The sequence below is a fragment of the Rhinolophus sinicus genome, linkage group LG05, assembly GCF_036562045.2.
Source record: "Rhinolophus sinicus isolate RSC01 linkage group LG05, ASM3656204v1, whole genome shotgun sequence".
NCBI classification, from domain to species: domain Eukaryota; kingdom Metazoa; phylum Chordata; class Mammalia; order Chiroptera; family Rhinolophidae; genus Rhinolophus; species Rhinolophus sinicus.
Window position 1 is genome coordinate 80,908,109 of NC_133755.1, and position 20,461 is coordinate 80,928,569.

General features: G+C 52.7%; 3 protein-coding genes and 1 pseudogene across 7 annotated transcripts; 1 reads left to right on the top strand and 3 right to left on the bottom strand.

Annotated features, from left to right (window-relative positions):
- The first annotated feature begins 112 nt into the window (after positions 1-112).
- On the top strand, positions 113-1,559 carry PFDN6 (prefoldin subunit 6). Of its 3 annotated transcripts, none has more exons than XM_019738702.2 (5): positions 113-246; positions 391-540; positions 813-883; positions 968-1,092; positions 1,349-1,559. In XM_019738702.2, exons 2-5 carry the CDS (start codon positions 477-479, stop codon positions 1,476-1,478), a joined length of 390 nt encoding a protein of 129 aa, XP_019594261.2. In that variant the 5' UTR covers positions 113-246; positions 391-476; the 3' UTR covers positions 1,479-1,559. The 3 variants fall into 3 exon arrangements, with proteins under 3 accessions (XP_019594261.2, XP_019594263.2, XP_074188882.1); XM_019738704.2 differs by having other exon boundaries at positions 171-246; positions 462-540; XM_074332781.1 differs by lacking the exon at positions 113-246 and having other exon boundaries at positions 334-540.
- An 828-nt stretch (positions 1,560-2,387) lies between these two features.
- RGL2 (ral guanine nucleotide dissociation stimulator like 2) lies at positions 2,388-9,915 on the bottom strand. Of its 3 annotated transcripts, XM_074332776.1 has the most exons (19): positions 9,423-9,700; positions 9,010-9,206; positions 8,084-8,144; positions 7,625-7,708; positions 7,204-7,382; positions 7,024-7,074; positions 6,637-6,934; positions 6,121-6,372; positions 5,934-6,037; positions 5,755-5,839; positions 5,607-5,675; positions 5,340-5,414; positions 4,746-4,778; positions 4,500-4,621; positions 4,308-4,403; positions 4,115-4,226; positions 3,717-4,007; positions 3,182-3,296; positions 2,388-3,067 (listed from the first exon to the last, which is right to left on the bottom strand). In XM_074332776.1, exons 5-19 carry the CDS (start codon positions 7,212-7,214, stop codon positions 2,856-2,858), a joined length of 1,926 nt encoding a protein of 641 aa, XP_074188877.1. In that variant the 5' UTR covers positions 7,215-7,382; positions 7,625-7,708; positions 8,084-8,144; positions 9,010-9,206; positions 9,423-9,700; the 3' UTR covers positions 2,388-2,855. The 3 variants fall into 3 exon arrangements, with proteins under 3 accessions (XP_074188877.1, XP_019594233.1, XP_074188878.1); XM_019738674.2 differs by lacking the exon at positions 8,084-8,144 and having other exon boundaries at positions 9,423-9,915; XM_074332777.1 differs by lacking the exons at positions 9,010-9,206; positions 9,423-9,700 and having other exon boundaries at positions 7,808-8,144.
- Positions 9,916-10,236: 321 nt separating this feature from the next.
- Positions 10,237-20,434, bottom strand: TAPBP (TAP binding protein). The gene is made up of 8 exons (XM_019738695.2): positions 20,296-20,434; positions 19,974-20,144; positions 19,481-19,741; positions 13,621-14,019; positions 12,884-13,225; positions 12,712-12,801; positions 12,564-12,598; positions 10,237-11,347 (listed from the first exon to the last, which is right to left on the bottom strand). The coding sequence occupies exons 1-8, from the start codon at positions 20,330-20,332 to the stop codon at positions 11,336-11,338; spliced, it is 1,347 nt and encodes a 448-aa protein (XP_019594254.2). The 5' UTR covers positions 20,333-20,434; the 3' UTR covers positions 10,237-11,335.
- LOC141572018 (U4 spliceosomal RNA) lies at positions 12,168-12,341 on the bottom strand (annotated as a pseudogene).
- Positions 20,435-20,461: the final 27 nt, after the last annotated feature.

The window sequence follows — 20,461 nt, forward strand, 5'->3', positions numbered from 1 at the left end:
GCGTGTGTGCGAGAAACGCAAGAAAGGCAAGTCCGGGGCCAGCGCCAAAGAAACGGTGCAGTTTCTTTTTCCAGTTTCGTTTCCCCATCTTGCCTAAAACTTTTCAAGTCCGGGCATTTTAGCAGAACGCGGCATTAAAGCTGTCTGAACTACCATTCCCGAAATGCATCAAAAGTCAGCTTCCGGCACCATCTTTTCCCAGTATTCTTTGTTTGCTTCCGGGTTTATGAATACTGAAGGGAGAACGTGAGTGGGGCAGGGTTGGGTTGAGGGGTTTGGGGTCTTGTTTCAGCCAACACCCCCCGGGGCCTGGGTCAAGTCGCTATCCGGACGGGGCGAGGTTGTGGTGCCCCCAGAGGCTGCCTCGCTAGAGTGCTGTCATTTCCGCGGGCCAGACCATTAAGGGGAGCTCGGGTACCTTCCAGCGTGTGAGACCCAGCGCCCCTTGCCCGCTCCTGCAGGCTGTCGTCTCCGCCATGGCCGAGCTGATTCAGAAGAAGCTACAGGGAGAAGTGGAGAAATATCAACAGCTACAGAAGGGTAAGGGAGCACGGTCGGTGTAGTCTCGCCCCAATCCCTTCACTCACTCCGAACCCAAAGCCATACCAAGATCATGTTTTCTGCCCACCCGGGCCCCCGCGTACAGCTTCTTTCCCACCTCAATATTCTCCTTCCCTCCCTCGACCCGCCGCCCGCGTCCTTGTCTGCTTTCTCAGCTCCATTTTCTTCTGACTAGAATTGTAGGGGTCGGGTGGCACATTTGCTGTCTCTGATCAAGTCTTTCCTCCCACCCGCACTGCCCCCTCCCCCAGACTTGAGTAAATCCATGTCAGGGCGGCAGAAGCTTGAAGCACAACTAACAGAAAACAATATCGTGAAGGAGGTGAGAGATTGGAATTTGCGGGGTGAAGAGGGACCTGTACGACCTACAGTGATTCTGACGATATGTGCCCCACCCCTCCATCAGGAACTGGCCCTGCTGGATGGGTCCAACGTGGTCTTTAAACTTCTGGGCCCCGTGCTGGTCAAACAGGAGCTGGGGGAGGCTCGAGCCACAGTGGGGAAGAGGCTGGACTATATCACAGCTGAAATGTGAGTCTTTGTTCCACCACCCTGTGATTCACCTGACACCGCGGGAGTAGGGGTGTTGAGGAACCATTGTAGAGGAACTCGGCAACGTAGCCCGGTTGTCCAGTTTCTCCAGCCCCTTCCCCTTTAGTCCCACTTCCTCTCCTTCCCCTGGATCGCACGTTTTCCACACATCTCTTTCTTGTGTTCAGCACACTCAGTAAGTCTCACTAATTTCTTGTTATTTGGTGTTTTTTTTGTCTCTCTTGTCTCTTGTCAGTAAGCGATATGAATCCCAGCTCCGGGACCTGGAGCGGCAGTCAGAGCAACAGAGGGAGACCCTTGCCCAGCTGCAGCAGGAGTTTCAGCGGGCCCAGGCAGCAAAGGCAGGGGCTCCTGGGAAAGCCTGACCCTGTGGTGGGGGGAGGGGAGGGGAGGGACCAAGGCAGCTCTAGGGTCTATATTATAGCCAATAAAATGTGAAAACACCTGGCTGTTTTCTGACCAGCCACTTCTGTCATAATTATCTCCATCCATTCCCCCCGCCCCTTCCTCCTTACATATAAACCACCAGTTACTCCCTCAGGTCCAAATTCTTGCAACTAGAATCCCTGGCAGAGTAATGCACTCTTCTTTCTTGAGACTAAATTCTGAAATGTCTCAAACTTCCTTCTTGTCTGTATATAAAACCCTTAACTCTCCCTTATCATAGTTGGCATGCCCCTTTAGGAAACATGAGGCCATTTACAATGCAACAATTGTTGGGAAGGTCAATTTAATTGAAGAACTCACGTTCTTTAACCTGAGACCCCCCCAGGATGAAAGGTGGTGACCCTCCTTGCTATGATTTCTTATCCTCTAAATAGTACTGGCATCTCTCTTAGTTCTTTTTAGTGTCTCTCTTCCTAGAATTTGTTTGAAGGTAGCTTAGACTGATTTAAAATCCCAACACATGCTTTGTGATGTTGGAAGTCCTCCAAGTTTGGACATTACCCACAAAGTTATTCTTCCATTTCTCTGTCCTAAAATTGTTTCTTACAAATTTGCAGCCAGGGGACTGATAAACTGGGTGGCTAGTACTTGACATGCATCCGTGACAACTAAGGAGAAAAATATAAGAGCAAATAAAGGACCAGGGATGGAGACGTTGCTAGGGAGGAATAAACCATTGTAAGGAAGCTGTTTTCACCAACGCCTCACTTTCAGTTCTTCATGGGGATAGAAACATTGGGCCCCTTTGTGTTCCATGGCATCTAAACTTCAGCCAGCCCCCCAGCCCACTCCCAACAGCTAGTTCATATACACTGCAAAGACAGGAGTAGAATTCAGGTAGTGTTTTGGTTTATTATCTTAGTGTTGTCACAGTGACAGGAACTCCCAGAGTAGGAAAAGGAACTCCTACTAGAATCTACTTGCCATCCCGCTCCCTGGGGCTCAGAGCCTCTAGGTTTTTCTTCTCCCCCTACTTCTAGGCCTCCCGTTGGCCCTGGCATGCTAGGATGTGGCTAGGAATCAGAAGGTGACCCATTTTTCCAGCACTAGCCATGTGGTGCTTTCACGGAAAGTGGGGAGGTATACACAGGTATCCAATTTGATTGCCAAGATGACCAGTTCCCACAGGGCTGGATCTCTTGGCTGTCTGATAAGCCAGTGGCACTTCACTGCCCCAGGGTGGTTGGCCACCATTCTGGATTTCTTCCCAATGCAACATAACTGCCACCATTCAGCACAGCTACCCACATCTGGTATGGTCACCAAGAGTTCTGTGAGCCAAGAGAGCTTCCTCCTCAGAACAGTGCCCGGGCAATTTTCCTCCCTGTGGCCTTGATCCTGGGAAAGGAGCCCCCTCCTCCCTCACTTGGGGGGGTTCCTGAGGCAGAGGGGCCACTGGCAAGGCCCGATGAAGCAGAAGAAGCCCTTCGCCGCTGCCGCAGGAGGAAATCATGTGACGCTCTGTCCATAGCGTAGAAGACATTGGCCGAGGGTGGGATGGTCAGCTCTGCAGGTTCAGAGAGCAGGTGTCAGGCACAAACAGTCGTTCCCCCAACAACCACCCAGATGTGGAAGCATTCCCACTGGTGGGCACCAGTCTCCTCCCGAGTCTGCCTCTGACCTCGCTCCCCTGGTAGCAGCTGCACTAGCTCATACTCCGAAGCCACGGCAGAATCACGATTGTTTTTCTTAAGAACACGACTGATGACACTTGGAGCCTTGTCCTGGCTTGTCACCTGACAGGACAGGAGACCAAAAGAATAAGTTGGCCATAATGACCTCTGCTTCCCATCCTTCCAACCCCAGCCACTGATCCCCAATCAAAGTTACCCGTGTCCAACACTTTAGAGTGAACAGAGAAACCCAATATGGTGGCTCCCTGTACTCCACAGGCCAGCCCCACATGGTACCCAGTGAAATAAGGCTGCTTCACTGTACGGAAACTGCTGTTCATCCTGAAAATCTATGGCCACCAAAAGTTCAAGGTGCAGCAGCTAATGCAAAGTAGCCTTCAAAATAAAACATGGCCGCTAAAACCAAAGGTCAGAATTAAAACTAGAATCATCTTCCACTTGGCTATTTAAACCTAAGACAACATCTATAGTCCCACAAGGCACCATCCTTCACTCCCACCTCCCAGCCCACAGCTCCCTCACCAAGATGCTCTTGTAGACACTGCCATCTTCCCCCAGCTCCATCTGGACTCGGATGATTCCACAGTCGGAAGCCCCTGGCCCAGACCCCGCGCCCCCATATGCAGTCCCCCTGGAGGTCCCTTCTGCACCCCCACTGAGTGGGGAACCACAGGAGGCTGAGCGGCGGTGACCTCGAGAAGGCCTAGGGGAGGAAGCTGGGGGAGACAGGTGGCTGGGGCCAGCCGGACTTTGCAGGGAAGGAGAGCTTTCCAGGGCGGAGTCCAGGGATGAGACAGACGGCCACTTCATGTGCTGAGGACAAACAACACGGGGACGAGCATGAAGGCAGGAAGGGCAAGGAAGAAACATTCACAGAATCAGGATCAGTGTTGAGGTCAGAGGTCAGGAGCAGAGCTCACCTGGGCCAGCCGGGTCAACAGAGGCGCAGGGGTTCCAGGTGCCTCATCTCCCCCAACACTGGGCCGGTCCCAAGAGACAAGGGGGGTGGGACCCCCAACAGAGCCCAGAACCCTGGAGTGGCAGGAGATGGGGAGGGTCAGAGGAAGAAGGCAAGTCCCCAAGACACTACCCCCAAACCACCGACTGCCTCACTCTGTCCACTGCGAGATGACCAGTGTTGGCCGAAGCACTCGAGGGGCAGGAGAGTCACTGGTTCCAGGTGGCTCCACCTCGCAGGACACTCGATGGCTAGGGAAAGGGACAATGAGCAGAGGTCAGGCTGTGACACACTGAGCCTTACAGCCTGCCCGAGCCCTGAAGTCCAAACCTCACCCAGCCAGTCACCTCTGGGCCTCTGTCAGTGGCCGGAGCCCCTGTAGCCACTGCTGGATATCGGGGTCGGGTCGGAGGTCATAGCCACGACATTCATTCTGGAGCCGCCGCAGCTCAGAAAGGACAGCAAACTCCTAGGAAGTGGCCCTCAGACTATAGGAGCCAAAATCCAGGGGCCCCTGGCTTGCCCTCCCTGTCCGTCCCCTTCCTGGGACATGGCTAGGGGTAGCTAGCATCCAGCCCAGGCAGTCTGCTCACCTTCCTCCGCTTGTCAAAATTGATATATCCATTCTGCAAGGATAAGAGGGGTGGGGTGAGATTCCCAGCCCTCCCGAGAGATATGCCCTCTTCTCGCACACCTGCATCCAGCGCACACACGAGACCGGGCCTCTCCAACTCCCCTGCCCTTTCCTCACCCCCTCCCATCTATCATTCCCTGAACACTCTACCTTACCTTCTAGATTGAGTATCTCAGGTAGAAATTATGTCCACTTTACAGATGAGAATATTAGAGCTCAGACAGGATTACGAACCTGTCTAAGGTCCCAGTATTCATTTGACAAACTCCATACATGCTTACATTTCAGGCATGTTCTAAGCACTTGTCAAATATTAATTCACTTAACCTTCATAATAACAGACTAATGTAGACCCTGTGGGTAGTTTCCCATTTATAAATCATTAAGGCACAACGAGATTCAGCAACTTGCCAAAGGAACAGAACCAAAACCCCGGCACTCTGGCTCAAGTCCCGGTGGGTCCTGCAGCCGCTTTCAGGAGGGAGTTCTGTCTGACCCCGAGGCCCATTTGTTCCGTCATTGCACTGAACACATGAACACATACACCACTGACCTCCAGCTCATCCTTGGAGGCTGCATCCAGCATCACCAGGTCTTTCAAGAAGGTGCCAAGGTAGGGAACCACACCCTGAGGTCAGAGGTCAGAGTCAGACACCGCTGCCAGAGACCTGAGGGCTCTCCATCCCTCTGCATTTTCCCATCCCATTGCCTCAGAAGACACAGCAAATTGTCCTCACCCCTCTGTGCCTTCCTTTTCTGTCCCTCAGACGACACCCCACACACACTCCTCAGTCCTTCACAACCTCCCCCAGGCACTCACCCCACCACGGGAGCCAGACTTCAGGGCCTTCTTGGAATTTGGCTCCAGGGAGGGCCGCACCTTCACCTCCTGGGGGTAACAGAACAAGGAGATATGGGGGCAGGCGGGGGAGCAGGGATGGCTAAGAACACCAGGGAACCGGCCTCACCTGCAGGAGTAGCTCCCGGCTCTGGGAATAATTATCCTCCTCGGAGAAAATCTGGCAGAGGCTGGAGAAGACCCTGAGGCTGTCCCTGGGGAATGGAGGGCAGAAGGCATTAGGACAGGCCTGGCTCGGCACCCCCCTTTCCCAGCCCTCAACCCAGTCCAGTGTGCCATCTGGCCCACCTGGCTGCTTCTCCCCAGGCTGCCCGAAGCCTGTGGATGGGGCTGGACTGCAGGGCTGACACAACAGCATAAACTGAAGAGAAGTTTCGGAGTAGACGGCACTCCTGTGAGGGTCACAGAGGGAGGCCGAAGCTGTGGGACCTCTCTCCACATCATGGTCCCCGACAGGGCTAATCCTCTCTCTTACCTCTGCCACTCGGATCCACTTCTCCAGGAGCCGGGCCCTCTGGGGAGGACGGAGTGGCCGTATGGTCACCTCCCCAGCCTCCTCTCCGGTTGAAGTAGCGCCCAGGACAGAGCTGACCACTGCCCCTGCCACCTTGTTGAACTGTGTGACAGTAGCTCGGACAGATGGGCAGAGGTGGGAATGTCCCGGCCGGTCTCTGTGACCCCACAGGCCCCCCAGGCACTGAGAGGGGATCAGATTAAGAAACAGCTCCTGTGGGGCAGAGGTCAGAGGTTAAAGTTCATAGACAAGAGAGGTCAGCCTTCCAATATTAGGGGTGTGAAGCTCTCAGGTGGCCAAGGAACCAGAGGGGCACAGGGTTTGAAGGGTTACAACCAAGGGGAAAAGGGGAAAAGTCAAAACTGGGTAGACAGAGGAGGCTGGGAAGTGGATCATGAAGGGTTGGAAGCAAGGAAAGGATCTGGAGTCAGGGAAAGGTTAGTAAAGGGGCAGGGGGCATGGGGGTCAGGGTCTCACCGCATCTAGCAGGGTCAGCTGTTCGGCCAAGTGGTCAGCGAGGAACACCAGGACATCCGTGGGGTCAGCAGGGGGATCGCCGGGGAGGGCCAGGGGCTTAGGAAGGTCGGGGGTCTGGGGGTCCACCCGGGACCGGAGGTTGCGGATGAGGTCAGCGCTGCCCCCCCCAACACCCTCCCCTGCTGCATACCCTGTCCGAAGCAAGAAGCTCTCAAGCCGGTCAAGCTGACCCTTGACCTCAGAGCCAAAATCCTCAGGGTGAGAGGCCAGCCAGGTTGACAGCACAGAGATGGCTACCCTGAGAGAAAAGGAATCAGCCAAGGGTCAGATGTCAAGCTGCAGCTCAGGCAGAGGGGCCTGCGAGGTTAAGAATTAGGGGTCACTCACCCTTTTGTCCTCTCTAGTTCATCAGTAGGATGAACTTCAAGGGCTTCCAGCCTGGGGTGGGAGAAAGATTCTATCTGTCCATTTTTTCCAAACCCCCAGTAGCTTTGACTATTTTGGTGGGATATTCTGGCTTTAGAAAGTCCAGACACCTCTGTGACCCTTGGTCCCTCTGACCCTGACCTGTCAGCCATAAGCCCTAGCAGGGCAGAAGTGGAGGTGAAGGCCCGGTGGGTGGCCAGGAAGGTTGCAGTGAAGGTCACGTCAGCCCCTGATGTCCGGGCATCCAGCAGGTGTCTGACCAGAGCCTCCAGAGTGCCAGCTCGGAGCTTTCGGGAGGAACGCGGGGGAGGTGTTGGGGCCTGGAGGAAACAGAGGTCAGTCACTACCCCTTTCTTCAGCTCTGCCCCTAGATCTCTAGGGAAACCCCCTTCCAGGAGATAATGCAGGCTCATTGTGTTAAAATTCAGAGAGGGCCAAAGACTTGACCTAAGTCACACCGCAGAGTCCAGGTCTCCAGACCTTCAACCTAGCACTTTGGCCTAAAAGTTGGCCATTCTGGAGTTGATGGGTCAGAGGTGAGAAGCCAAAGTTATGATCTCACCAAGGGATCAAGAGGCCGATACTGGCGGCTTGTGACAGTAAAGATGGCACCATCCTCCTTCTCATCCCAGATAGACACAGGGGCCTGAAGAAATAAGGAAGGGGAGGTCAGATAGGCCCACACTACCACCCACTGCCCCCAGCCCTCACTCCCAGGCCCTACTCCTCCCTCTGTACCCCTCACCTGTGGCGGAAGGGGACAGTACCAGTGAGTGCGAGGGGTGGGGTGGGCTGGTGACCCCAGGTCTCCCCCACTGGGGCTCAGACAGCCCCACCCAAGCCGCCTCAGGGCCCGGTGGAGTAGAGGGGGTTGCAGTGGAGGGGTGGGTGGAATGCAGAAACCCTGATCCTGGAGATTACTGTAGCCCCTTCCCCCCAGAGCTGAACCCCAACCCAGCAGAGAAGCAAGGTGCAGAGGGTAGGAGAGGGAAGCGACAGACAGAAAGCTAGAGGCAGAGACCTTGAGAAGCTGAAACCTCAGTCACAGGCACAGCCGCATGCTCCGCCCTCCCCAGAAGGAACTGGAAAACCCAGAGAGTTAGTCCTTCCCCTTAGCCCCTTCCCCTGGTCCCTGGTCCCTGGAGAGCCCCCTCAAGGTGGTGGCTCCGATGCCAGTACAGGAAGGAGAAGGGGAAGTGGGGAAGATGTGTGTGTGTGTGTGTGTATGTGTGTGTGTGTATGTGTGTGTGGTGGTGGTGGGGTAGACTCTGAGAGTCACGTGGCTCCAGCCCCTCCCCCAGCCAATCCCGAAAAACCAGCCCTGCCAGTCACCCTGCCCTCACCCAGCCCTTGGACCCTAGAGCCCAGGGCCTCCGGGCCCCAAATCCAACTTCAGGCCCTTCCTGAGGCCCCAAATCCTGCTCCTGGCCACCACTGTTCGTCCGGGAGGAAAACAGGTGACCATCCCGGCTCAGCCTGGGACCGTCCCTCCAAGATCCAAGAACCTTGGCTTCCCACCTCCACCCAGCGCCCAGAGGGAGAGGGGGAGGGGTCACGAAATCGAAGGGTTCCCTCCCCAATCCCAGAGTCACCGGAGCCGGTTACTGTGGAAACAAACCCCTCCCCGCCAAACAAAAACAAGGGACCAAGACACTAAGCCCAGAGAGGAAGGCACACTCAGGCCCTGGTGGAGAGGACCAGAGACCCGCAGGACAGCCAGCCAGACGCTCCTGGTAGTAATAGGGCAGGTTCCTGCGGACAGGTCCTGAATCACACTGCCACAAAGAACCACAGAAACGCCAGGACTCCCCGCAGCCGGGGGAAAGGCAGACACCAGCAAGAGGAGCGGAAATAACTGAGTCAGGGGAGAAGAGATGTAGGGACACAGACACGGAAAGGTGGAGTCCCCGAAATACATCCCCCAACCTCCCACCACCTGCAGCTCACCTCGTCTTCTTCTTCCTCCTCCTCCTCCTCCTGTCCCTCGCACACGCCTCGGCCACCTGGGTCCCCACCTTCTTCGGGGTCTCGGCTCCGGAAGCTGCTCAGCACGACTCCCCCGGGGGGACTCGGGTCCCAAAGCAGCCGCAGAGGCCGCGGGAGCATGGCCGAGGGGAGTCAGCAGGGTCGGGCCATGGGGGCGCCTGGGGAGAGACAGGAGGGGAGGCGGGTGGAGAGGCAGGTGGGCGCCCGGGAGTCGGGAGGGACGCGGGTAGTTGTCTAGGTAACGAGTCCTGCAGGGAGGCGGGAGGGGGGGTAGCAACACAGGGGTGAAAAATGGGGGCCCTTAGTGCACTTGGGGGGATGAAGGGGTCACGAGTACGGGAACGGGCAGGGTCACAAGGTGCTCTGGCTCTGACCTGCTCGGGAGGGGTGGGGGCAGCGCGCGGGTCCCGGGCAGCTGTTCCTGTCGGTCTCCAGCCCCCGACCGAGTCCCCTCCCCGGCTTTTCCGCACCCCCTTGTACCCCCCCGCCAGGCTCCCGGGCCCTCCCGCCCTTTCCGCTCCCCCCAACGTCCGCCCGCTCCGAGAGCAGGAGCCAAAAAGGGAAGGAAGTGAGGACAGGAGCCAGGCCCACGGACTAGGGGAGTGCTGGACGCCCCGGGGCCAGGGGCCAGGACCCAGGAGCCCGGGTCCCCAGCTCCGCTGTCCTCCGGCCCCACTGACTCGGGGATCCTGGAGCCCACGTCACCCCGACTGAATTGGGATAAAGATTCTAGTTCCCAGCTCCGGGGGAGGACAGGAGAATTTGACATTCCCCTCCCCCCACACGACTGAAACTCCCGCGGTACGCGTTTTAGCGTGGAAGGACCCAGTTACTCCACCCCGCGGGGTTACACACCCCACCCCACCCACGCGCGTATCGGCCCGAAATCCACTCCGGGTTTTGCGGAGAGCCCTCGGGACCCGCCCTCCCGCTAGGCGAGGGGGCGGAGCAGGAAGCCGCTACATCCGGTTCCAGAGTGGGCGCTCGGCGGCTTCCGGCACTTGAGGCCGGGATCTCCGCTCCCTGGGTCGCCAGGGAAAGCTTAGTGCTAGCGGGCGTCCGACCCCAAACTGTTTCGCAGGGGGATTGGGTTTCGCCGGGAGGTCGGGGAAATTGGAAGGGACCAGAGGTAATTGGTGGAGTCATTGTGCTTGGAAAGGGGAGCCTGGGGTACAAATGAGACACCCGTTGGCAGCACTGGAACACAACTTTATTCCCATCGGATTCAGCTCGCTCCCCCTGTCGGTCTGGCCCACCGCCCGGCCCCTCCGTTGAGCCGCCGCTTCCTTCGTCCTGTACTTATTTGACCCCACGTCTGTTTTTGAATACTTAGGACCAAAAAAATTATGTAATTTCTTACACTGAGCGCCCTCCAGTGGGCGCTAGGCCCGCTGCGGGCGCGGGGGAGACAGCAGGAGACAGACAGGTTCGTTCTTGCTTTCGAGGAGCTGCGAGTCCAGGAGGGGAGACAGGCTTTAACAACGACTCGCACAATCACTTAAATACAACCATGCTGAACCGCACAAGAGGGACACGCGGTGGTCTGAGGGGAATGACGAGGCTGACCTGGTTTGGAGCCCAGGAGAGGAGGGCGAACCAGGCCGAAGGAGCAGAGTTCCGGGGCCCAAAGGGAGGGTGGGAGGCCACTGGAGGAGAGGAATAGCGGTCCATGTGATGAGCACTGAGAGGGGTTGAAGAGGTGAAGCGGTGGCTCCATCGTCGGAAATGCATATTCCAAGAGCAAGAATGGATTTGGCCTCTAGAGCACCGGTTCTTCCAGTGTGGTCCCTGCCCTGGAGGTCCCTGAGACTGTTTCACTAGATATACAAAGTTAAGTCTTTTCATAACACTGCTAAGATGTTATTTGTCTTTTTCACGCCCATTCTCTTAAAAGCGTACAGTGAAGTTTTCCAGAAGGTACATGTGTACTGACATCACCCTCAGAGCTAGTGGAATGTGTGCTTGTGTATTCTGCTTTAAACTTTTCTCAGTTTTAAGTTCTAGTATGATAAATAGTTTATAGCCCACATAAGCAAAATCTCTTTAGAGTCCTTGATTTTTAAGATGTCCTGAGATCAAATATTTTGAGAACCACTGCCCTAGACCTCTTAAGAACGTGAATGCTGTAGATTTGGGTCTTGAGAAAAAAAAGCATTCCAGCTGTTCAGTGGAGAGAGATGGGAAGGAGCAGAAGCAGGTGATGGCATACTGGGGGGGGGGGGGGGGGGCTACTACAGTAGCTCAGGCCAGAGATGATGGTGGCTCCCCAGCGTGGTGTTGAGTACCCTCACTGTACTTTCTGGAAAAGAAGTAAAAATGAGGTCAGGAATTTGAGGTTTTAGAAAGCTTGGTGAAGTGCTCATGGTTAATCCGAGATAAAGGAACCATCATGGGTACAGAGGGTGGGAGAAGAATGGGGCTAACATTTTCTGTGTTATTTGCCTGGCAGACACTGGTGAGTTTTTTTGCTCCTGCATCTTCCAAAGGAGATACACTATCTCCTTTAATCCTCCCAACAGCCCTCTGAGGGCTCCACTGTCCAGTGCGGCAGCTACCACCCTGATGTGTCTATTGAGTATTTGAAATGTGGCCAGTCAGAAGTGCTGACAATTTAAAATAAACACCTGTTTTTGAAGACTTAGGAAAAAAAACACTAGAATTTCTTATATTGATTACATGCTGAAATAGTATTTTGGGTATATTAGATGAAATAAAGTATATTAAATTTACTTGTTTCTTTTTTACTTTTCAGGACGAAAAAGAGGTGCTATGGAAAATAACCTCACAGAGTGATCTGATCATAATAAGCTCCTAACTGGGCAGGTCATGATGGTTAGTCACGGCCCAGGTTTATAACTTCTTTAGTAAAAGATTTATCTTTGCCTTAAGCAAGCCCGGTCCATTGTTTCTGTACATCTAGGTTAACACACCTTTGAAATAAGCTGTAACCACCCTTAAGAGAGCAAATAATTTTAACTATCCTGTAATCCAATTCCCACCTTGCTTTCTCCCACCTTCTTGTAACCTTCGTTAAGTTCCCTAAGGTGCATACAAGAAGCTGCAAACTCATTCTATGGAGCATTTGAGATCTTGCTTCCCTGTAACTGTTGTCAGTTTGGGTTCAAATAAACATAAAAATTCTCTACAGGTTTGGACGTTTCTTTCATCAATACCTTTTGAATGTGACTACTAGATTATTTAAATTTACAGATGTGGTTGCATTACATTTCTATTAGCAATAATCGCGCCTCGGATAAACCTCATTGGCTACGATACTGCCACTGCGCAAAGCTTGCATTACATTTCTATTGGACAGTGCTGTTATCCCTATACCCAAGGAAACTGAGGTATTGGTTAAGTAGCATATTCAAGGCAGCAGGGTTTAACCCAAGTCTGAGTGAATTCCAAGTCTAGGTTCTGCCCACCATGCCAGCAGCCTCCCTCCATGGGTGAGGAGTTGGGGGAAGGGCATGAAATGAGAAGGGAAAGACAAGGCTAAGGTGAAGTGCTGTTACCTTCTTTGACTCCTTGGAAGCAGACAGGTAGGCACCTGTGGAGAGAGATGGAAAGGGATGGGATGGGGAGTGGTAGGGCAGGATGGCTGTCTGGCTTCTGGGAGTAGGCAGGGAGTGTCTGTAGGTGGAGGGGGCGGGGCTCACTCACCTGCCCAGCCCAGTGCCTTGAGGAGCCCCAGGAGCAGAAAAGCAGACAGGAAGAGGCCTACACCATCCTCCAGGGAGGGTCCAGAGTGACCTGGAGGGTAGGAGAGACAAGAGTGAGTTCTGGGGTATCTTCTCAGGTACCCTCCACCCCCCTTCTCAATCCTGGCTCTTACCTGCCACTTCCAAGGTGACTTCAGCACTGCGCCCCAAGGCAGGCAGGCTGGGGTGGTGGACACGACAGGCATAGCGTACCCCATGCTGTGCAGAGGTGACCGGGGGCAGCTGCAGGTGCCCGGAGACACTGACAGAGCCATCGGAGTGTTGGCGCAAGGCTGAGAGCCAACTCTTCCCCTGGGCCTTCTGAAAGCTGCCCTCTGGGCCACCTCGGAGCTCCCACTCCACTTCCAGGCCCTCGGAGGGGTAGAAATGGGACACGAGGCAGAGCAACTCTGGGGGTGCTTCCCCGGGGACAGCCCACACAAGAGGTGTTGGCATCAGAGATACTTTGGGGGGCTCTGGGAAGAGAGTAGGAAAAGAGCATGGGGTGAATCAATCCACATTGTCCTCCCTCAGACCCTGTTTGTCCTTTGGCTTCTTCAAAACTGAAGAGGGTCTGGGTTTCTTCTCTCAGGATGGGGAACCCACTACCTCCCCATTGGTGCATCACAGGAATCTTCATGCCAAAGCCTCAGTTTTCAGGGATCCCTATTCCCAGATTTGAGAACCTTCGTCCCAAAACCCCCGATTCCCAGGGATCCTCCATCCATTGCCCTTCTGATTCCCAGACACCCAAACCTATCTCTACCCACTCACCCAACATCCTCTTCTCCACCATCCCTCCCCTATCATGGTGTCTCCATAATGGCAGTGCCCACCCTCTACCCGTGGGGATCCGTGTCCCCCAACTCACTCTGCACAGCAAGCTCCAGGGTGACCTGCCCTTGCAGGTATGGCAGGTGTATGGTGGCCAGATAGGCGCCCTCCTGGAAGGGCCTCACTGCAGGCAGCCAGAGGGTCCCATTTCCGGTCCATGGACCCCATGGCTCATTATCATCCCAAGCAGCAAATGCCACTGCCCCATCTCGGGCAGCAGGCATTTGCCCATCCAGCCCAGGAGTTGCAGCCAGGAGCAGCTGCCCCTTACCCTGGTGCTGGTGTCGCCACTCCAGCCCAAAGGGAGGGGGACCTGGGGCCAGAGACGTAGTGGCCTCTGGAGTGGGGGGCATGTAGGCAAAGCTCAAATCCAGCAGAGCGTCTTTTCCCAGCTGGACTCGAGTGGTGGGGGTGTGGGTAAGGACAGTCAGCACAACTGGGGAAAACGGGGAAAGCAGGGGGTGGGAGGGGTGTGAAGGAAAGAAAGGAGAAAAAAAAAAAAACAGAAATGGAGTTATAGGGAGGACTCAAGTCCAATGTACCCACCCCTCAGAGGACACCTCCTTTTCTGAGACTCACCATCTCCCAGCCCTCCCTGCAAATCGCCTGTTCTGGGACTGGGTGGGGCCAGTGTAACTGAGGCTGAGCAGAAAGGTCTAGAGGTAATGGAGCCCTTGCAGGTATAGCCCTTGCAGGCTGCTCTGAACACAGCCCGCTCGAGCTCTGGGGACAGCGGGATGTGAGTGCACTTCTGCCACAGCCCAAACCAGTGCGGTCTCCATGCACCACCCTTACAGGAGCGAGGCTCTCTTGGTTTGTTGGTGAGGACGATGACTCTGATTGTTGGTCCTATGGTGCCATGCAGGGTATTTCCTGACCCTGAACGGTTCTGGCTGTGGCCTAGACCTGAACACAGACCTCTATTCTCTAATGAGGCAACGTGGCCTGGCGCCTGGCTGCCGGGTAATCCCAGCTCCGAAGCTATTTACGTGGCCGTGGGCCAGTTGCTTCACTTGTCCATGGCTCCACGTCCTAATCTCTTAAAGACAACAATGATGCTGCTCTGTTTCCCCCAAAATAAGACCCAGCCGGACCATCAGCTCTAATGTGTCTTCTGGAGCAAAAATTAATATAAGACCGGGTCTTATATTCTAGTAAACACGGTGATAGTATCTATTTCAGGGGGTTGTAGTGAGGGTTAAATGATTTAATCCCTTTTACTACCCAGATTTATTCAGTTCCTGGTTCTAGATAACAAAGACACCTACGTATGAAAGGCACTTAGAACAGTATCTGGAACACAGTAAGTCTACAAAAGCTTTTGCTGTGATTACACCTAAGCGCCTGCCCAAGTCGACAGCATCTCAGCAACGCCCCCCGCCCTGTTCCAAAGCCCATCCTTCCTGCCTCGGTGAATGATCACCACCCGTCCCCCAGACACTAAAGGCGAACACTTGGAGTCACAAGACTCCTTCCTCTAATTCATTCATTCAGCTAATATTTATGGAACACTTAGGATGTTTAAAGTAGAGGACAGACTAGTGAACAAGATGGGCAGTGCCTGCCCTCAGATTGCTTACAGGTTAATACGGGAGACAGATGAGTAAATGGTCGACTATAACATGCTATGCACTAGCCCCACCAGATCCTAATAGATCTCACATGTTTCCACCTCAAGTTCTCATCAATGTACATTTGGACAATTACAATAGCCCCCTCTCTGGTCTCCCCATCCTCAGTCTCTCTCTCCTTCAATTCATCCTTCACACTGTAGCCAGTATGGCTACAAGTCTGATCCAGTCACCTGCCTATTTAAAAATCCCAGCTACCTTGGAAACCAGCAGTTCAAGGAGCTAGATGTGTGTCCTTGGGCAAGTTACCTAACTGCTCTGAGTCTCAGACTTTTTCATGTGTGACATGGGGATAATATCAGTATGTAATTCCTATGGTTGCTGAGAAGAATAAGTGAGATTATGCCTATAAAGTGCTTAGAACAGGACCTGGCATATAGAAAATGCTTGATAAATGTTAGCTGTTGTTACTATTTTCATTACTATCATCATCATCATCATCGACTGGATATCTTGGGAAAATCGTTGAATCTATATTTTCCTCATTAGTCCAATGATCTGGTCCTTGCCTACCTTTTGTAAGAATAAGTCACAGGCCCGCCCAGTGGCTCAGGCGGTTGGAGCGCTGTGCTCTTAACGCCAAGGTCGCCAGTTCCATTCCCACATGAGCCAGTGAGCTGCGCCCTCTACAGCTAAGATTATGAACAACAGCTCTCCCTGGAGCTGGGCTGCCAAGGTGGGCATGGGCTGCCCTGAGCAGCCAGTGACCGACTGCCTCAGCCAGGAGGAGCGCAAGGCTCATAACACCAGCATGGGCCAGGGGGCTGTGTCCTACACAACTAGACTGAGAAACAAGGGCTTGAACCGGAGTGGGGGGTGGGGCGGGGGAGGTGGAAAAAGGGGGGGGGGGTAAGAATCAAGTAAAATAACAGACTCTTTGGAAAAATAGTGCTCACACACAAAAAAAACATCAGATAGTTCATGAATGAAGGCCAGCTTTCAGGGTAATTGATAATTTAACTCCCAACCCACCTTTCCAGACTTCTCTTGCACCCTAAGAACAAGCTACATAGAATCCCTTTCCTGGCAGAAACTAATCAATGGGCATTTCTTTGCTTTGGTCATAAAGTTCCTCCAGTTTCAATGTCCCTCCCCATTTCCTCCCAAACATCTAAATACTCCATGTCCTTCAAGGTCAGCTCCACTGTTACTTCCTCCCCAAAATATCTGGGTCCTCCAGGTGGAAGTAATATTTTTTTTCTCTTGTGATCATGTGTATTGATTTTTAATCCTAGTTTCTGAGGCGTACAAGGTTAAACTTTTCTCAACACCATGGATTGTTTTTGTTCATCAGAGTAAAAAAAATAGGCAATGTCACTTAGTTTATCAAAACTCAGAAACATACTTTGGAATAGTTATAAACAATAAGCAAAACCCAGAGGTTTTACAGTTTACCCCTTAAGCTAACAGTGCTCTTTAGTATGGGTGGGTTATTGAAGAAACTTTAGACTTGAAGCCCACAAACTGGACGCCATAAAAATACAAGTGTAAACACAGCAGGGCCAGAACAGTAAGGAAATTTCTATCTGTTTTTGCAGCTTGTTTCGTATAGGTTAAAAAAAAAAAGTGACTGATAGTAACTATTATAAAGTATTACTGAAAAATACTTAAACTCAAATCTAGTCAAGCCTCTACCAATTTATAAGAAATACAGAGGAAAAAGAACAAGGGAAATGACTCAGTGAGGAAACAACTGGGAAAATATAGAACGTGGAAAATTCTATAGAACAAATAACAAATCAATAGCATGGGGGGGCAATTATATAATAAAAGAGATTTAAGAGACAAAACTTTCATGGTCTGTGATCTCCCCATTTCCCAAATTCACATATTGACGCCTTAATCCACAATGTGGATTGGAGACAGGGTCTGTGAGGAGGTAAGAAAGCTTAAATGAAGCCATAAAGGCAGGGTCCCAATCTGATAGAGCTGGTGCCCTTATAAGAAAAGAAACACTAGAGCTCTCTGTCTTTCCTCTGTGAGGACACAAACATAAGGGGAGAGCTCTCATTGGACACCAAACCTGCGAGCACCTTGATCTTGGACATGATCTTGGACTTCTAGTCTCCAGAACTGTGAGAAAATAAATGTCTGTTGTTTAAGCGACCCAGTCTATGACATTTTGTTATGACAGTGCAAGTAAATACAACAACCAAATATAATTTATGGACCTGGTTTTGATTCTGATTTGAATCAAATAAACTGCAAATAAACTGTAAAATAATATCATTGAGACAACTAGAAAATTTTTAATAAGGGCTGGAAATTAATATTAAGGAATTATTGTTTGTTTTGTTAGGTATGATAATGGTATTGATTTTTTTAAGTCCTTATTTAATTAAGATACTTTCTGAATTACTTAGGAGTAAAATAATATGATGCCTGGGATCTTCTTTAAAACACTTCAAAAAAAAAAAAAAAGGAAAGAAGGTTGTGGGGAGGATAGGTGAAACAATTTTGTAAAATGCAATAACTATACAAGTGGGTGATAGGTATATGGGGGTCCATTACATTATTCTCTCTCCTTCAGTGTATCTTTGAAACTTTCCATAACAGTGTTTTACAAGAATGATGAGAATTAAATATCATACACATAAAGTATGTTAATAAGGTATATTTGTTAACAAACATTTTCAAGTATTTGATAAATAATGTATATTAACAAAATTATCAATGATCTGTGACCCTGAAAAGATTCTATTTTTAATTTTACATCCCTTATCAAGCAGAAATGCTTGAAAAGGAACACAGCATTGCAGCTAGTTTTTATCCCCAGTGGTCTGTGACATGCAAAGTCCTGGGCACTCCCCAGACTGCAGCTTTTTTCAGGGCCAAGTGGCTTTCTACTCTACAATTATCCATGACAAATCGGCCAAGAACCTTCTTGAGAGCAGGATCTACATCTGATCACTTTTGTGATCCTTGAGGGGCCCAGGGCCATCCCAGAGATTCTGGTTTAACTTGCCCGAAGTGGGACCCAGGTTTCAGTATATTTTAGAAACTTCCAAGAGGATTCTTATTTGCAGCTTGGACTGAGAACTACCGGGCCCTAATTTGTTCTTGATGCTAATAAATATTTATTGACTCAGTGAATAAATTAACAACCTATCTCCCTTGATAGTCAGGACAACGGAAAGGCAGATGGGGAATAGCATCCACATTTTACAGTTGGAAAAACAGACTCAGAGAGAAAAGGACATTCTCACCCCCACCTCGGTGAAGCCAGTAGCCTCTGGAGAGAGCTACTGTACCCAAAGGCAGTTTGCTTCTGACCCTGCCCAGGGTGGGGTATGGGGAGTAAGAATGAAGGTGTAGGCAGAAGTGAGTATTGTGGGGTGGGTACTGAGTCCGTTTCCCTGGGCCCGCGGGTGATTCTCGCTCAGTGAGCAGGGTGTCACGGAGGAGGTACTGGGGAAGGGAGGGTGCATGGTTAGACGGGTTGACTTGATGGTCAGGCTGTGCTGTTTACATAAAAATCTCACAAAACTGAGGGAAGCTGAGGACTCCACTCATATCCTCCCACCTCCTCTGCGAGCAGGGTTAGCTCCCAGATATACCTGTCAGATCTTCCTCATTCTTGGTTTGTCCTCCCCCTCCCTCCCGGAGACCCAGCCCGGCCAATTGCCGGACCCCTGGGTCTCTAACTGTGTTGCCTAATGCAATAAGGGGTCCTTGAAAAGGGGACCATCTGGTCTCCCGCTGTATCCCTTTCGCCCACTCGAGGGCACCATTTGGTGACCACAGTCAGCGGATCCCCACGCGCCATAGGGCATGGGCTGTCAGGAAGGTCAACGCACTACAGCACAAGGGCTTTGCTTTGCTGGCGGCGGCAGCACCGGTCTGGGGCAGGTGTGGCTCAGTCTGGCTTTGACACAGGGTGAACCGCAAAGGAAGAGGTGCCTAGTAAGACACAGATCTGGGTGGAGAGAAGAACAACGTTCCCGCTTCTGAGCTCCTCCCAAAAGCGCTGCCTTACAACTTTAACTTTCTCAAGGTCTGGTGTCTGGAAACCCCGCCTCTCTCCAAAGCTCCGCCTTTAGAAACACCACGAAGCCCCACCCTTAAGGGTTGTTTTTTAAAACTGGTCAAGGGCTAGAAGAAGCGGTAGAAATAGCTTGTTTCCTTTTAGTCAAATCCACTCGCTTTACAAATAAGGAAACTGAACTCCGATAGGGGAAATGACTCGCTCAAGTCCACAAAGCAGTCGCGGGTTGACCGTGACTCTTAGAATCCTCCCATTCATTTCCACTCCTCCTCCCCAGCTACCTGTTGCCATGGTGATGGGTGCACTTTCAGGCTGAGGCTCGGACTGTGGTCGCAGGAGGCTGGAAACGCCGAGGACCGGGCTGGACATGCTGACCATAAACCAAGTCCCGTCCAGGGACCGCGGGCAATTCTGCTCTGGGGACAGGTCCTTGGCCCAATTCGCCGACGCGGGGAGCGGGACGTAGCGGCTCATCTCGCAGTGTGGTGCGGGGGCGCTCCGGGGGTACCTCCTGAAAGCAGCCTGGAGGGCGCCCGCGGGGTCTGCAAGTACGGAGAAGGGGGTTGCAGCTGTAGACTCACTGCCAAGAAAGGGGTGGGAAGGGCAGCGTCCAGGGAATTTCAAATGCACAGGCTACCCGTAGGAAGAAATTTGAAGGTAATCCAGACTCATTTTACAGAAGAGGAAACCGAGGCCCGAGGTGACTGCACGACCTAAAGAGGAGAACGTTTCGGTGGAGGCGAATGACTTGGGGGTGAGTCCGGGAAGACTCACCATGCACTTTGAGGTAGAGCTCGGGGTCGAGGTCCGGCCGGGGAGGTAGTCTCCCTGGGCCCTGACGCAGCAGCAATGCAGCGGGTCTCTTGGACAGGCGGCCCCCGCCTGCGTCCTCCACGAGCCAGCACTCTATCACCGCGGGTCCCGCCGAGACGGTGGTCCCCAGGCCTGGGGGAGAGGGGCGCGAGTGAGGAGGCGGCTTGGAATTCAGGTGACCCGATCCTCTCCCCACCCGCGCCCGGCATTGGGCGCGGACCCGGTCACCTCCCCGCGCTTCTCCCGTTCTGTTCCAGGGCATAGAGTCGCGGGGTTCGCTCACCCAAAGCCAGAGCGAGGAGTAGGAACAGGGCCTTCATGGCGCCGCGATCTCCTCAGCCCCGAAGCCTCCTCTTCCTGCTTTCACTTTTACTTTGTCGAAACAAGGCCAGCAGGAGGGGCCGCGGAAATCCCCGCTCTGGTTAAGTGAGGGCGCGTAGGAGGCAGGT

What these genes read in the sequence shown, in the direction of transcription:
- PFDN6 (XM_019738702.2), top strand. Translation starts at nt 477, where the DNA reads ATGGCCGAGCTGATTCAGAAGAAGCTACAGGGAGAAGTGGAGAAATAT. An exon ending in ATATCAACAGCTACAGAAGG is followed by an intron (nt 541 to 812) that starts GTAAGGGAGCAC and finishes CCCCTCCCCCAG; the next exon opens with ACTTGAGTAAATCCATGTCA. An exon ending in GACTATATCACAGCTGAAAT is followed by an intron (nt 1,093 to 1,348) that starts GTGAGTCTTTGT and finishes GTCTCTTGTCAG; the next exon opens with TAAGCGATATGAATCCCAGC.
- RGL2 (XM_019738674.2), bottom strand. Translation starts at nt 9,168, where the DNA reads ATGCTCCCGCGGCCTCTGCGGCTGCTTTGGGACCCGAGTCCCCCCGGG. An exon ending in GCCTGGGGAGAAGCAGCCAG is followed by an intron (nt 5,840 to 5,933) that starts GTGGGCCAGATG and finishes TCCATTCCCCAG; the next exon opens with GGACAGCCTCAGGGTCTTCT. An exon ending in GCCGGGAGCTACTCCTGCAG is followed by an intron (nt 5,676 to 5,754) that starts GTGAGGCCGGTT and finishes TGTTACCCCCAG; the next exon opens with GAGGTGAAGGTGCGGCCCTC.
- TAPBP (XM_019738695.2), bottom strand. Translation starts at nt 20,332, where the DNA reads ATGAAGGCCCTGTTCCTACTCCTCGCTCTGGCTTTGG. An exon ending in GCTCTACCTCAAAGTGCATG is followed by an intron (nt 19,742 to 19,973) that starts GTGAGTCTTCCC and finishes CCGTACTTGCAG; the next exon opens with ACCCCGCGGGCGCCCTCCAG. An exon ending in CCTGGAGCTTGCTGTGCAGA is followed by an intron (nt 13,226 to 13,620) that starts GTGAGTTGGGGG and finishes CTCTCTTCCCAG; the next exon opens with AGCCCCCCAAAGTATCTCTG.